The 17,800-nt window shown below is 41.9% G+C and overlaps 1 protein-coding gene across 1 annotated transcript in view; it reads left to right on the forward strand.

Annotated features, from left to right (window-relative positions):
- Positions 1–17,800, forward strand: part of LOC126278842 (odorant receptor Or2-like) — a 59,919-nt gene that overhangs the window by 18,832 nt on the left and 23,287 nt on the right. Inside the window, exon 3 of the mRNA XM_049979118.1 lies at positions 15,673–15,772. Coding sequence (XP_049835075.1) covers positions 15,673–15,772 — 100 coding nt within the window. The remainder of the gene's footprint in view (positions 1–15,672; positions 15,773–17,800) is intronic.

Consider the following 17,800-nt stretch of genomic DNA (forward strand, 5'->3'; position numbering starts at 1 on the left):
CTGAGAGGGCTCGACTAGTTATAGAGGCTATAAGCGTGAGACGACGTCCGTTATTACGAGCACGTACCGACTACTATCTTGATTGCGTGGCAAAGGACAAATATAATCGTGAACCACTTATCCGTGGATTGAAGAAGACCCTTACTAGGGCTAGAAGTAGGTTTTCCTCTTTTGTAGACACTCACTTACGATCCACCGAACATCATTGTTTACAAAAGCTCAAAACACACTGTGCCTAATATTAGCTGTAGTTTTAAGGACATCTAGATGCCCTCCAACCACCTTATGATGGAAATACCGGAACACAGCCTCATCGAGCTGACTGGGCAGATCCCGAAACCACCTGACGCCACTCCACAACAACAAACCAGGTCGTCGTGAATGAGATAGCCAGCCACCTGTTCCCCTTTCAACAGCTGATCCTAAATAGCCTTAATCCTGAGATCAATGTCCTGTCTTTGCCTGAGGTCACCGAGAAGTGCTGGGAGTTCGGGTACTATTCCGTCTACACTAGACGGAATATTTTTCAGACTGCTGAACCCTAAACCTCAAACCTCTGGCTCAACGCGTGGGTCATTTGATTGTCGGTGCCTTGAATTGGACGCCGAAATTCGGACAACCCATAACTGTTGGCTTGATTATCAGTTTCAAGCAAGAATTCGAGGTGTTGAATGTAAAACCTAAACTTTTTAAAGCCAAAAGCACCGCCAGCAGCTCCCATCCGTAGGCAGAATACTTAAGCTCTGATAGGCACAACGTTCTAGACGCATAGGCCTCCAGTCTACGTTACCCTTACTGCTCTTGTAGGATGACTGCCGCTACCCCACAACTAGAGGTGAAAGTTTTCTGTAGCCAGAACATTATGGTTACTAACAGCCTTCCGAACGACCGCTCCCGTCGCAGGTTCGAATCCTGCCTCGGGCATGGATGTGTATGATGTCCTTAGGTTAGTTAGGTTCAATTAGTTCTAAGTTCTAGGCGACTGATTACCTCAGAAGTTAAGTCGCATAGTGCTCAGAGCCATTTGAACCATTTGAACTAACAGCCTTCTTAATGGCTTCGAAGGGTGCCTGGTGAGTTTGATCCCAACGTAGATTAAGCCCTTCCCCGCGTAATTTATTAACAGGGGCGGCCAATTTTAGGCATATATTTCCGGAAATAGTTGGGCTTCTCAGTGAATCTTGCAACCCCCTTTTCATTTTACAGAAGTGAAAAATTTTCGGGGATCCTTCTTACGCTCCTGATCTATGCTAATCCCTTCTGCAGAGAGTAAATGGCCTATAAAGGAAATCTGCCGACGCGCCAAGGTGACCTTAGAAGATATCACCGTCAATCCTGCATTTCTAAACCTCTCTAACACAGCATCCAAATGCCGTAGAGTGTTCCTCAATGATGGGGCTATAGATAACAACTTCGCCCAGATCGTTATATAAACACTTAAATTTGAAGTCGCCGAGCACCCGATCCAGTAACCTAGGAAAACAGCCGCTCCTGTCGACAGGCTGAACACAATTCCGTTAAATTCGAAGATATTCCGAACACTGAAGAACGCGATAATGTGCTTGGAATCCTCTGACAGCGGAATTTTGTAATCGGCTTGTTTCAATTCCAAGACGGTGAAACACTTTGCTCCAGAGGACCATGTGGAACAGTGATGAATTTCAGATAAAGGCACAGACTCCAAGATAACCTTTTCGTTCACCAAACTGCAGTCATCTACCGGGCGGAACTCTCCCTTACTACCTTTAGGACCCAAGTACTGTCTATCTCCCTTTTTGCTGAACCGGACAGTCACGAACAAAATATCCCACCTATCGCCAACGAAAACAGACCTTAGATCGTTGCCGCGGAACACTGTCGAATTTGGGTTGCATTTAGCAGCCACTAGCGCCTAAACAACCAAAAGATGATTTAACCCGCTGATTATCAGCGTAACTAAGTCTCTCAATGCTGGAAACCAAAACACTTATTTGATCAAAGGTGGCGGATTTACTAGCAAATGTGTTTCGAGATCGATCCTCGGGCCTCATCCATTCCGATATGTTATCGAAAATTGATCCTCTGGAACCTGCAATTTTAAGGCCAAAACAGCGGTTCGGATCCACTCTGCATATTTACAGTTTCTGCCAGGTATGTACCTTTATTTTTAAAACGATTATACGGAATATGATCGCGTTAACTAGCGATAAGACGTTACTCTCCTCATTAAACATTCTTGTGTTTATCTATGTGTTAACATACAAAAAGTCCATTAGTACAGTTCTATCTCAGAACTTGCCAACTTACGTGTTGCTCATTACTTCATTACATAAATTATGGTGGAGTTACTACGCATACTCAGTAACTTCCTTATTACATGGGAGCCGATTGCCAACATTATTCAGTGTTCTTTTGCATCATCTCCAATATCCATGACACCCTTTAACAACCTGGCTGTCAGCCCCAGCAGGTTTCCTATTAGAATTAACTTTAATAACACAAATTTGTAATTTCAACTGGTTCTCTTTCCGTTGAAATCTGGCAAGCCTCTTTTTTGCGACTTTTGGAAGGATATCTTTCGAGAGGTGTCCCACCTCCCCCCCTTCCCCCTCCCTCACTCCTGTCCATAAATCATTGACTTTGTTGTTGATGGGGTGGCTTACATGTCTCAGCCATACAGATAGCCGTACCTTAGGTGTAAACACAGTGGAGGGGTATCCGTTGAGATGGTTGCTGAAGAGTTGCAGCAGCCTCTTAAGTAGTTACAGGGGCATGAGTGTGGATGATTTCCTGATCTGACCTTGTAACATGAACCAAAAAGGTCTTAATGTGCTGACACTGAACGGCTGAAAGCAAGGGGACACAACAGCTGTAATTTTTTTCCGGGGGCATGTAGCTGTACTGTATGGTAGTGTAAGGATAGCGTCCTCTTGGATAAAATACTCCGGAGGTAAAATAGTCCTCCATTCGGAACTCCGGGCGGAGGCTACTCAGAATGTTGTCATAAGTAGAAACGTAACTGACATTCCACAGAACGATGTGTTCAATGTTAAATCGCTTAATCGTGCGGGTACGTTAGAAAATTCAGAAAAGGAAACAGGTTTAAGTTAGACAGAGTAGGAATTAGTGAAGTTCGGTGGCAGGTGAATACAGGGCTATAAATACAAAGTCAAATAGGGGTAATGCTGAAATGCGTTTAATAATGAATTAAGAAAACAATATGTGGGTAAGCTACCGTGAACGGTATGGCTAGTGCATTATCGTAAATAGATACAAAACCCAAACTTACCACATTGTACAAGTTTATATGTCAACTAGCTCCACAGATGACAAAGAGATTGAAGAACTATGTGATGAGATAAAATAAATTATTGAAACGGTTGCTGGAAGCAAACATTTAATTGTGATAGGAGAATTGTATTCGGTAGTAGGAAAAGAAAGAGGAGGAAAAATAGTGGAGGGAAAGGAATGAAAAAAGAATCCGCCTGGTAGAATTTTACATAGATCATAATTTAACCACAACTAATACTTGTTTTGATAATGATGAAAGAACATTTTTCGTGGAATAGACCTGGAGACACCAAAAGGTTTCTGATTGATTATTTAATGATAAAACAGAGATTTCGGAATCAGTCATTTCCAGGGGTAGATGTGGATTCAGACACAATTCATTGGTTATGGACTTTAGATTAAAACCGATGAAACTGCAAACAGGTCCTGGTCGAAAGAATCACAGGTTGTTGTGAGTCTTAGGGGAGCATTAGGCAACGGTTGACTGGAGCAGGACAAAAGAATACAGTTTAAGAAGAATGGGTAGCTTTAAGAAACGAAATAGAACCAAATAGATAAAGAGAGAAGTCCTAGTAAAAATCCTTGCATAACAAAAGAGATATTGAATTTAATTAATGAAAGGAGAAGATTTAAATATGCAGCAAATGAAGCAGGCGAATTGGAATACAGACGTTTAAAAAATGAGATTGCCAGGAAGTACAAAATGGCTTAGCAACAACGGCTAGAGCACAAATGCAAGGACTTAGAAGCATATCTCAGTAGGGGAAAGGTAGGTATACCTACAGGAAAACTGAAGAGTCCTTTGGAGAAAAGAGAAGCACCTCTATGAATATGGAGAGCTTAGATGGAAAACCAATTCCAAGCAAAGAAGAGGAAGCTGAAATGTGGAAGGAGTAAATAGAAGGTTTGCCTGCCCAGCTAGCCAGGCGGTCTAACACGCTGCTTCCCGAGCGGGAAGGCGTGCCGGTCCCCAGCACGAATCCGCCAGGCGGATTAGGGTCGACGTCCGGTGTACTGGCCAGCCTGTGGATGGTTTCTAAGGCGATTTTCCATCTGCCTCGGCGTATGCGGGCTGGTTCCCCTTTTTCCGCCTCAGTTACACTATGTCGGCGATTGCTGCGCAAGCAGTCTGCACGTATGCGTTCATCATAATTACTCTACCACCCAATCATTTGGGGTTACACTCGTCTAGTATAAAACGTTCCCGAGTGATGGGGCGGCGGAGGATGGGGGGAGTGGGCGGTCCACTTGGGGCCGAACCGCACAATAACCCTCGGCTCTTCGTGAGGCGGCGGTGGGGCGGGTGGACTGCTGTGGCCTGATGTGGGGTTGTCAACGACTGAGGGATGCGGCGGGACGAGGCCTCTCCATCGTTTCTAGGTCCCCTGTTCCATGCAAAATACACAACTTGGAAGGTTTACATATGGGAAATGAAGACATCAAAAGCAGACTCGCTATGGCAAAAAGGCATTTCTGGCCAAGGGAAGTCTACTGATATCAAACACCGGCCTTAATTTGAGGAAGAAATTTCTGAGGATGTACGTCTGGAGTACAGCATTGTATGGTAGTGAAACATGGACTGTGGGAAAACCAGAACATAAGAGAATCGAAGCATTTGAGATGTGGTGCTATACACGAATGTTGAAAATTAGGTGGACTGATAAGGTAAGGAATGAGGAGGTTCTACGCAGAATCGGAGAGGACAGGAATATGTGGAAAACAATGATGAGGAGAAGGGACAGGATGATAGTACATCTGCTAAGACATGAGGGAATGACTTCCATGGTACTAGAGGGAGCTGTAGAGGGCAAAAACTGTAGAGGAAGACAGAGATTGGAATACGTCAAGCAAATAATTGAGGACGTAGGTTGCAAGTGCTACTCTGAGATGAAGAGGTTGGCACAGGAAAGGAATTCGTGGCGGGCCGCATCAAACCAGTCAGTAGACTGATGACAAAAAAAAAAAATCATTGGAAGAGGACATTGATGAATGTGAGATGAGAGATGTGATACTGCGAGAAGAACTTGACAGAGTGCTGAAAACCCTATGTTGAAACAAGACCCCGGGAGGAGATGACATTCCCTCAAAACTTGGAGAGGTAGCCACTATTACTCCTTCTGGTGTGCGAGATGTATGTGACAGGCAAAATTCCATCAGACGTCAAGAAGAATATAATAATTCCAATTTCAAAGAAAGCAGTTACTGACAGGATTGAAAATTACAAAACTATCAGTTTAATAAGTCATGGTTGCAAAATAATAACGAGAATTCTTTACAACAGAATGGAAAAACAGGTAGATGCCGACCTCGAGGAAGATCTGTTTCGATTTTTGAGGAGTGTAGGAACACACGAGATAGCACTGATTTCACTTAGAAGATATGTTAAGTAAATGCAAATCTACGTTTACAACATTTGTAGACTTAAACTTTTCGACAATATTGACTGGAATGCTCACTTTGAAATTCTGGATGTATCAGGTGTAAAATACGAGGAACGAAATGTTATTTACAACTTGTACAGAAACAGATGGCAGTTGAGGGGCATGAAAGGTATGCAGTGGCTGAGAAGGGAATGAGACACGGTTGTAGCCAATGCTCGATGTTACTCAATCTGTACAGTGAACAATCAGAAAGCAAACCAAAGAAAGATTTGGAGTATGAATTAAAGTTCAGTGGGAAAAAATAAATGCTTTGAGGTTATCTGATGATATTGTAACTCTCTCAGAGAAAGCAAAGGACTTGGAAGAACAGTTGAACCAAATTAACAGCGTCAATAAAAGCAAAACACTGATAATGGAATGTTATCGAATAAAATCATGTTATGCTGAGGGAAATAGATTAGAAAACGAGAACCGTAATGTAGTTGACGGTTTTTGTTTTATTTGGGCGTGAAATTAAATAACGATGGCCTAAGCAGAGAGGATATAAAATGTGAATGGGAAATGGCAAGAAAAGCGATATGAACAAGAGAAATTTCTTAAGTTGGAAAGTAGAATTCAGGGACAGAAAGACTTTTGTGAAGGTATTTGTTTTGACTATAGCTCTGAATGTAAGTGAAACGTTGACAGTAAACGGTTTAGACAAGAAGAGAATTGAAGCTTTCGAATTGTGGTGCTAGAGAATAGTAGTGAAGATTACATAGGTACATCACGTAATAATGAGGAGGTTGTGAAAAGAATAAAGGAGACAAGAAATCTGTGGCACAAGTTTACTATAAGAGGGAATTGGTTGGTAAGACACATTCTGAGACATCAAGAGCTCACTAATTTAGTATTGAATGGCACTGCGTGTGTGTGTGTGTGTGTGTGTGTGTGTGTGTGTGTGTGTGGAAGGGGGGGGGGGAATCATAGAGGGAAACCAAGAGACGAATACAGTAAGCAGATGCAAAGGATGCAGGTTCCAGTAGTTATTTGGAGATGGAGGGTTGTACAGGATAGAGTGAGATGGAGAGCTGCATCTAAATAGCGTTTGGAGTGAAGACCACAACCAAACCATACATTTTACTCATCATATTTTTCCAGCAACACTATTTCCTGTTCCGCTTTCCCTTCACTGACATCACTTTACTCGTTACTTAATTGCAACCTGACTTACAAATAACTTCCTAAAAGGATTCCATACTCCAGTCTAAGGGCTTTATGTCATCACCATCATCACTTTTAGTTACCTTGTTCTCTTTGTTAGTTCTTTCTTGACTTTAAACTTAATAACTGCTTTCAATTCTTAATCACTGTTTTGTAATGTATTAATATTAACTAAATCATTGAATCATATATCCAACCTTTCGCAACAAATAGATCAAGTTCTGCGGAATCTGCCAAGAAATCACTCGTCTCAGATTTTAATTCATCGTCCACATTTTTATGTGAAATAGATGAAACTTCAAGAGTATTTCGCGTTGTAGTGTGATCCTGTTCACATTATCCAAGGTAGCACAAACATAATTCTTCTCATCATCCCACTGCTCCGTGAACGGTCTCCCAAACTTTTGTTTGAACACAACCAGCTATATGCTACGAGTGGTAGAGAAAGTATGAAACTTATACTCACAAAAATATTGCTCATCAGGTAGTACACATCTTTAATTGTTCGCCTTCTGTTTTTCCTGCTTCAAGCCTTTTTTTTATTTCGGACTCCACCGGAGAAGCATACTAAGCCAATGACGCCAAGTCAACCTAGACTATGTGTTTGATTACTTCGTAAATATCTTTCACTTTTGAACAGTGTTCACCTGTATTCATGTCACGTCTATTTCTGACTACTTCTACCCTCCTATCCTAATCCATACAAACCTTTTCTATTTTCATATCCCGCTGTAATGGGCGATTTAACAACTCCCAATATTTTCGTTTTGATTATTAATTAATTACACAACATTAGATTCTAAACAAGTTCTTTGAGACTTCAAACAAATATTTATTTGCAGGTACTTCTCCCTATAAAGCATGAGTTATTAATTGATCTTTCTCTCCATATTCCTGAGGTGTGATTAAGGTTTCTAGGCGGATCTCGTCTTTTATTCTATCAATTCTTGTCCGTTTCTTCAAAATTTTCTTCAACGGAAGTTTTATTTTCTTTAAACAAGTTTATAATTTCTCCTTGACTCTTCTCGTGACTGTCCATAATTCCAAGAGAAACCTCTTCACCACATAGACAATTCGCCTTCACTCTGAATAGGTACAGTCTGTGTCGATTTAGTGCGGTGATTTCCAATCTGTAAACTCACTTCTGAAACATACTCATCTGGATTAACCACAGCAGATCTTCTGTGGTATCTGAACTGTCTTTAATTGATGAACTTTCGGCATGTATTTCCGACAATTCGTCATATTATTCTGACAGTGTTTCATCATAGTCATCACTGCCAACAGGAGAGTAATGTGCTACCCATTCCTTAATATCATAAATTTTATCATTATCACTCATGGTTCTAATGTTACAGATACTTATAACTAAGAAAATCTATTTACTCTTTCCTAACCAACGGATCTCCACGGCTTTAGTACCGCGGTAACACCGTTTCCCATCAGATCACTGAAGTTACGCGCTGTCGGGCTTGGAAAATAATTGAATCGATCACCGCCTGCGTCTCCCAAGCGCTGTTGGCAGCTGAGATGCACTCGGCCCTTGAAAGCTAATTGACTGAAAAGTTGAGGCTTCGGTCATGAAAACTGACAACTACCGTTAGAACGGTGTGCTGAGCACATGCCCCTTCATATTCGAACCCTGTGACGTCTACCAGCAGAGGACGACACGGCGATCGGTCGGTCCCGATGGAACTTCCGAGGCTGTCCGCGCAAAGAGTTTAACCTGAGGCCCTACCGCCCTGGGATGTCACGACAGGCCTACTTGCAGAGACAGCAGCCAAAGGAATGGGGCGCAATGGAGCCTCCCGCCGCCCTGGCGAAGCTGCCAGCGGAGCACACTACGGCTTACGGCCGCTACCGCATCAGGGGTCAGCAGAGCTGCCACGCTCTACCCGCCCCTCAGCCGTAACTAGTTTTCTTCGCTCACTTAGGCGCTGTGGATAGTTTCGACACCGAATCTTTTATCGGCGAGATTCAGATGAGATGAGCAACTTGGGACAATTCGACAAACTGCCTATTGCCTTTGGTCTCGGGTTCTTCGGCTGACGTTAGTGTGATGATTGTACAGACGTTTCTCCAGCACGAGTGGCTTGCATTGTCAAAGCTTTACCCTTCATTGCTGGTGGTGAACTGGAGCCGAGGTCGCGGCCGCAGACTATATGTACCTGGCGCGGCAACGCCCGAGGGCTTCTCCGCGGTTCTTTCCGGTGCGGTTCTCCTCTTGCTACATGCGACGGTCGTTCGTTGCAGCAAGGGAAGCCACGATTCGTTTACCTTAAGCCTCTCCTCTTTCTTGTTGAAGCTGTTTCCGTGTTTGTGTATTTCTTCAGCTTCTCTAAACAAGCGGGTGTGATAGTGCTTCTTTACAACCAGAACTTCCGTGTCTGTGAATTTTATTACATGCTCTGCCACGTCTGATTTCTCCAAATGCCCCAATCTGCAATGTCGCTTATGTTCTTTGATCCTGGTGTTCATTGATCGTCCTCTCACCCCGATATAAACTTTTCCGCATATGCATAGCATGCGTTATATTCGCAACATTGGAAGTGGGTCCCTTATCTCCTTTACCGATCTACGTTACTCCTTGATCTTCTTTATCGGTTAGAAAATTGTCTATACGCCGAGTTTGCGCGATATAGTCTGATTATGTCCGTCACTCTAGGAACGTATAGCAGAAAGGCTGTACCCAACATTTCTTTTTCTGATTTGTCACTTCGCCGAGTGTTTGACTCTTCTACACTTCTATTATAGCTTGTGGAGTACCCGTTGCTCCTCAGAACACTTTCCAGGTGTTACATTTCGCGACTGAGAGGCTGCAGCACACATATTCTTCCTACTCGCAGGTGGTGGTTTGATAGTTTGCGCAGGTATCGGTCCGAGTTTGTCGGTTTTTGATGGACGCTCTGTCCCAAGTTTTCACCATCTCTTGTGACCGGCACATCTAGCAGTAGTTGTTTTTCCTCCTTTTCTAATTCCCTGGCGAATTTTATGTCGACATGGAGGCTGTTCAAGTTTTTCACCATGACGGACACGCACGGACCGATACGTGCACAAACTATCAAACCACCTCCCGAAACAGAAAAGAAACATGAATAATACGTTCATAACTCGAGGAAGACGAATATATGAACCACAGCCCTTCAGACGCAAAATGCAACATCAGGAAAGTGTTCTGAGGAGCAATGCGTACTTCGCAAGTTATGTTAGAAGTGTAACAGAGTCAAACACCCGGTAAAGTGACAAATCAGAAAAAGAAATGTCGGGTACGGCCTTTCTGCCATACATCCCCAGAGTGATGGACACAATCGGTCGTATATTGTGCAAACAAGGAGTAAAGACATTTTATAAACCGACAAAGAAGATCAAGAAGTGTCTTAGATGGGCAAAGTAGAAATGTCGGGAATATACCACATACCATGCATATGCATATGCGGAAAAGTTGATGTTGGAATGACCGGACGATTAGTCAACAGCAGGATCAAAGAACGTAAGCGACGTAGCAGTTTGGATCAGGTGGAAAAATCGGCCTTGGCAGAACACACGGTGTGTGTGATCGACCACAGAGTCAAGTTCTGGCCGAAGAGAAGCGCTATCGTATCCGCTTGTTCAGAGTAGCTATAGAAATACAACAACAAGGTAATAGCTTCAACAAGAGGTAATATTTAAGATAAACTAATCCTGGCTCCCGTGCTGCAGCGAAAGACCGTCGCAGGTAGGAAGGAGAGAACCAACCGCACCGGAAATGACAGAGAAGCCCTCGGACTTTGGCGCGCCAGATACATATAGACTGCGACCGTGAGCTCACCTCTAGTTCACCATAAAAAATGGAGGCTTAAGCTATGACAATGACAGCCACACTTGCTGGCGAAACGTCAAGAAAATCATCAGACGAACCCAGACCGAAGAACCCGAGACAGAACCCAATAAGCAGTTTGTCAACAAGTGGCGACGAAAGCCTTAACAATATTCGGACACTTCATTCCTCACTACTCAAAGCATGAACCGGAAAAAAAGTCTTGGATTTATGAGCGTCATCAATGAGGCACAGTTCGAAGAATAAGCTTCTTCACGATGGAGTCACTTCCAAACTACTTATGATAATGCTCCTTCTGGTTTCTGGCCGGCTGATGATAGTGGAAATTAGCTATGCTTAATTCCTTCGCTGCCTGTTCCTGATGCTCCACTGCAATCACAAGAACGTTAGAACACAGAAAAGCTACTTTAATATGTGCGGTAGAAAAGTTGTCTTCAAAACCTGTACTCTCCCCCTTCCGAATAGGACTAATGGATTGCGATATAAATGACCGTGATCGCGCTTCCCTAAAGACATTTTACAGTGAGTTTATCGTTACCGTAGGAAAGTAATTTCGGTTAGTAGGTCTAAAGTGTGCAACAGACCTTTCTGAAGGAAGAATTTATTCGAAACCTAGTCTGAATATTGATGATTATCTTGAAATGGATGGAATATTGTATAATCGCTCATGAGCAACACAGTGGGGGGGGGGGGGGGGGGGCGGAGGAAGGGCATCACGTAATATTTTAACACGAAAAGATACTCATTATACAATGAATACTAATTAGTAAAAAAGGGGTAATTAAATACTCGCCAGCCCACCAGGGCAACGAATCTCCAGAAGCGTAAGTAAGGCAATGGCAAAAACATTAAGCAGACAATCACTGGCGTGGCAACAGAAAGTAATTACGTTTTTCCACAACACAACAACTCGCGAGAAAACAAATAAGTCAGAAAGCACTGAGTTTGCTGTTACTTGTTCTGAAATACTAAATATTGATTTTAAAGTTAAAAAAAGGTTCTGGTTAAATAAAGACTGACTGTAACTGAAACTGAGTTTTGTAAAAAATGAGGACCAGTGACATCAGCATAAGGTAATGAAAAATTTGGAAAAAGGCAAGGACTTTACTTTTGATTATTCAAAGAGTGAACTGAATTTACTTCAAGGAAATGAAAGACGTGTTTCCTTTTAACATAACAATAAGGTACGCATCGAGCCACCAGAAGTCTCTCGCTAAGCTAAATACAGAAAAAAATAAATTGTGCAATCTTAATTTGTGCTGTATCTTTAGTTATAAGTTTTGCCAGTGAACTTTTACATTACTTTACATGAATGAAGTAAATACTCAAACCTGCAAATTAGTTAAGCCTCTGTTGTGCAGTACAAAAATGAACAGTTACTGATGCCACAAAATTTAGATTGAAACTAGTCATTAGCAAAGAAACCAAACTGGCAGCAAATTGTTCATCAATTTTCATATTTTTACGACACTCGGTGAATGCATAGAAAGGAAAAAGACCTGCTTTGTAATACTGTCTGACAATGACAACACAGGTACCCTATAAGTTTTAACTGTTGCAGGCTATTATTCGAGAATATTAAACTTGATGAAATAAATGGCACTGGGTAATGTCTGTTAGTTAACAGTCGTATGACGTTGTAGCTCTGCGGACGACGAAGAACGTAGCCGACGACAACGCTTAGCTGCTGCTTCGTGAGAACCCCAAGCCGTCTCCGCAGCCACCGATAATTACAGGACAGGCGTCAGAACTGCAGCTTCTTCGCGCCGTTCACTCCTTCCGTGCTCTCAATACTCGCGGGTTAACGAAATAGGTGCGCCCACACTGGCGCGATCATAGCTGCACACAGCGTCTACGGGAGCGCCCGGCATACACTTCCGCATTCTTTCATGACTGAAGCTGCTCTGCTTCCTCTCTGCTCGCAGCGCAAAAGAGACTCTCCGTACAAAACAGATAAACAACGGCACAGCTACTGCCAATTCGTCGTTGCTATCGATATATTAAAATAAGGCTCCCTCGGCTGTTACCCAGCAATCTACAAAACTTACGTTATAATTACAATCAGTTATATACATTCAAAAATAAGTACACTGTGACATCCATTACACATTAACTAGTCTGCAATAAAGCTTACATATTCAGAATCAGAAGTACAGCGCAATTCACCTACGGGTATTACGCGTCAAAAATTTTTGGGTGGTGCAGAAGGTATTTTATCTGTATTTTCGGTATTGCAAACATACTTCCAGACTGAAACAGCACAGCTACATCTCCTGCTGCAGCAGGTGATGGTCACGTGCGTAATACCCCAGACATGCTAGAATTATTTTAGTAAAAAAACACGTAAAGAAATGAAACAAGTATCTGATTTCTTCTCTAAGACATTTGTAAACCGAATTTCAGTTTATAATAACAAACTTTTGAAATACAAACTGAACATCACCTCCATGTCTACTTTACAGATACAATTAAAACTGTAAATAACACTGTAGAAAATGAATAATAATCTACCGATTACACAAACAGCGGAACTCTTTTCTCTCGTTAGATTACTTTCCTTAAAAAAGTGTTCTTTTTTGTCGTTTGATATCGGGTGATCTACAATATCTCGCAATGACGTTCTGAGGAGAGTACCTCTCCGTCACTGTCACTGTTCTGCAATAAAGGCACTGTTTCTGCAAGTTCACTGTTCACTTTTTCTACAATCTCCTTCGCCATTACTATCACGTAAAAACACCCATGCATCGGATGCCATGTACTAAATTCAGTCTACGTAAAAGCCATACCCCGGTAACTGGTTGTAACAGCCTAATTGTAAACGTGAGGGCTGTAGCTGGAGATACATCTCAAAGTTTTCTACAGTACTAAACTCGCGTCTTCTAAGGAAGTCACTCTCGCTGCCGGAAATTTGGTTTGCTCTTTGCTACCTGCATAAAGTGGTGCTGCAACTGATGACCGAAGGAATCTACGTAACTACCATTTGGAGATGGAGACATAAATTTTCTTTTTATGGATGCCTTTCTGTTCAGTTCAGTACTTCTTGACACATCACGCTTAACGTTACACACGAAGTATTGCAAAAAATATCAGTTATGATTATTAGTACTGGACGTTCGTGAATCACAATGATATCTAACCCAGCTTATAACAGAATATCGAAAACACAAATCTTAACATAAATAAGCAGGAAGATTAATTCATTTTCACAGTATTATACGGTGACTGAACACTCACGACCGCGGTCCGTTATAGACGGCACCCGACTCTTCTTTATTGTTATGAATCACTTTCTCAACAAAGGGTGTTCTTAACACATAACCCGAGCAGTGAACGGATTTCAGCCCAGACCACCAACTTTGCGACCACGCACGGCTGTGAACAACACCCTACTCCGCACACTAACAACAGAGCTTCTGCCTGGAGCGTTTTAACCAGTCACAGTCCAGGAAATCGGCGCTACCTTATACGCTCGTGTTTTGCTCAGCCAGTAGGAAGCAATGAAGCTGTTTCAAGGTACGTTAAGACACCATAACTCGTCAACAGGACGCAAAAACTTACTTATACACAACTCAGTAGTATTCGCGCACGTCACACAAAATTACAATTTACTGGATAATTCTCTCTTCTTCAGGAAAACGACAACCACTTATGAGGTGATTGTTGTGTGGCCACAAGGGATGAGTAACGTCCTTTTCCGAAAATTGGATGTTGTTGTTGCATCCCTGCCCTAAACATTAACTTGAGACTTCGACCGTCGTCTATAGAGATAGGGTATAAGATATTATCAAGTAAAATGAACTGGCCAAGCATCATCATGTTTGTGTCACAAAATTCTGTCCCTGGTGAAGTCAAATACAATTCTGATGGGATAATACGTTTCCTAAACTTTAGACATGGTTCACTGAAGCCTCAAGTACTGTTGTGCACCATTGCCTTTAAATCAAAATTTCAACGAAAGTCTCTGTCAAACCATTTAAATCATCGAATAAAATTATGAAATAAATAAGTAGTTGAAAAGTGCTACAACTAAAAAAATTCTAACTTTGCGCCACATTTTGAATATCCCGACATTTTATAAATAGGAGAATTGGCCTTTGTCATGCAGGGAATGGGGAAATTCCGATGACTCATCGATGACTTCATCAGTGACCTACTTTGCGCCAGAACAGGTCCCGTGTACCAACTCGTAATAATACATTTACCCATATCGTCAGTGAGATATTTGTTTTCAATTTTTTTTATCTGTGAGATAGGTACTTGATTTCCTCTCTATTCGTTGTCCTTCCATAATTTGAACATCACGGACTAACCCAGTACTAACAATTTCATTGAACATTTCGTCATATTTCCCCTATCACAGTCATCCCTTAGTGATCCTAATGAGCCATATTATGACATCAACAGGAAGCTATCGCAACTGCCATTTAAACGCATTTTCTGTGACAATTTCCATGCTGAGTCTGAGAAACTACAAATCGCCCTGCTTTCCACTTCGACATGGCTGTATGTAGAACCGTGACCAAGAGACTTCACACTGCATTGGGATCCACGATTCACTTCGTCGAGTAATAACTTAAACGGCGATGTCGTGCTGCAACCACTGTTGTTTAGAGGATCTGCAAACAAGCTCTACATGCGCTGAGACCCCCCCACCCCCTCTCCCCAATCAATAACACGGTAGGAACCTTTCATATTCGACGTCAAAACATTTACGAGTCGAAACTCTGATTACAGAACTGGGAACCTCACCCAGCGCTGCCATCTTAAAGTCATACATCATTTGTGTTTCTCAGTGAAGCTAACCTGTGGTGTGAAATACGTTTCACCTCTCAGCACCTTCCTTGGTGTTACAAATTTTTAAAACGGATCGTGTAAATGAAATATGTGAAAGACAAATGGAAATTAGATTTTCCTCGAGCGGATGTTGTTAAGTACTGTGGAATTCTATTATACTCCTTGATTGACTTTTGACAATGTCTCCACTGATGTGTGTTTTAACAGGAACGCTGACTTGTTGGAGAGGAGCCTAGGTGCGATGCTGCTGGCACAGAGTCTAGCTATCGGTGCGGCCATTTGCTTCCAGATGTTTCAAATTGCCACGGTGAGTGAAATTATAGTACAACTGTACTAACTTACACGTGCTACTCTCTCCTGTATTGTTATCCATGAACTGCTGATTTTTTATTCTACTTTCTAGACTAGTTACTTTTCTAATTGGATATTCCGTAGGTCATCTGCATATTTATCTTAAATGATTTACAAATTTAGTAATTAAAGTGAGCATGTTGGTCTGCTAGAGTGTGAATAAATTCTGAAATGTAGTGAAATTTAGCGATAAGAATAAATATGTTAGAGCTCTATACTACACACGTTGGTAACCGTTAAACAAAAACCTAGACACAATTTCGAGAGACAAATTACTTTAGGCAAGGTAATAGATGGGTAACAGGTGGCGCTATATCTTGTAAAATGGTGTTATATCAGTTTGTGCTTCCAATCCTTCATATTTCCCGCCGTGAAAGGGCGTGGGATAAAAATTTATGTTTCATGATATTTCCTCCTTTCACTCGTTTTTGCATCCAGTTGGCCTAGAAGAGCTTTGCAAGAAAAACAGTCCACAGAATATTTTTACTTTCAGGAAAGAGCGTCATAATCTTACTGACTTCGTCTTTCTTGGGTAACTGCACAAGGTCCCATCAAATTCTTTGTCTGTTTCGTTTGTGGCTCACAGAAGCGCGATCGACTCATCAGTAACAAATTAGAACATTAAATATTTTGAATTCTTATAAAAACGATTGAACATTTGTTTCGATCTTTTGCATTTAGCTTGCATTCTACAAAAAACGTGGCATGCATCTTATCAGGACCCACTGATTATTTATTCTTAGTAAATAAAATACCTTACTACTAAGATCGAATTGTGGTGTGAAGTATTTCAGAAATCTGAAAATCTATTAGCATACTGAGCGTTTTCTGAGTTCCTTTTGTGGTTTAATTCTCTATCATCCACTACACAGGTCACCTTGAACAGAAGAAAAGCAACTTTATTATTCCACTATCCATTTATTAACATTTCAAAACAAAGAGGTCTCCTCATAAGTTTCATCATTGTAGATGAATCTAGTTGGCGATAAATCACCGAAAAGTAAGAATTTACATGGCATCCATTTTACCGATTTGAACAAAGCATGAGTAACACGAATCGTTTCCAATCTCATGTACGCAGTAGTAGACCACATATTAAGTCAACCCTTCATTTACGTTATTTAGTAACGTAAAGAAACGGCCCAAGGTGGATAAATTCTCAGATAATTTAACTCAAACAAATTCTAGAACGAAATTTTCACTCTGCAGAGGAGTGTGCCCCGATATGAAACTTCCAGGCACATTAAAACACTGTGCCAGACCGAAACTCTAATTCGGAATTCTTGCCTTTCGCGGGCAAGTGCTCTACCATCTGAGCTACCCACGCACGACTCACGACCCGTCCTCACAGCTGTACATTCTCCAGTAATTCGTGTCCTACCTTCAAAACCTCACAGAAACTCTCCTGCGAACGTTGCATGACTAGCGTTTCTGGAAGAAAGGATATTGCGGAACGTGGCTTAGCCACGGGCTGGGGGATGTTTCCAAAATGAAAACTTCACTCTGCAGCGGAGTGTGCGCTGATATGAAACTTCCTGGCATGTTAAAACTGTGTTCCAGACGCAGCCTCGACCTCGGGACCTTTGCCTTTCGCGGGCAATTGCTTTGCTACTGCGCTACACTACCACGACTCAGGACCCTGTCTTCTAGAAGTGCTTGTCTTGTAAGGTTGGCAGGAGAGTTTTTGTTAAGTTCGGAAGGTAGGAGACGAGGTAGTGGCGGAAGTAAAGCTCTGAGAAAGAGTCGTGAGTCGCGCGTGGATGGTTCAGATGGTGGAGCACTTCTCTGCGAAAGGCAAAGGTCTCGAGTCCGCGTCCTCGTCCGGCATACGGTTTTAATCTGACAGGAACTTTCAAATTCCAAGCAAATTATTTATGCTCCTTAATAAGTCTGCGCTCGAAAGAAGACCAAGTTCTTTCTGGTTATTACTTTCTTCCCTCTCGATATACCTCACTTCTGTTAGTTAATTATAAAAAAAAAGAAT

Source organism: Schistocerca gregaria, chromosome 6 (assembly GCF_023897955.1).
Source record: "Schistocerca gregaria isolate iqSchGreg1 chromosome 6, iqSchGreg1.2, whole genome shotgun sequence".
NCBI classification, from domain to species: domain Eukaryota; kingdom Metazoa; phylum Arthropoda; class Insecta; order Orthoptera; family Acrididae; genus Schistocerca; species Schistocerca gregaria.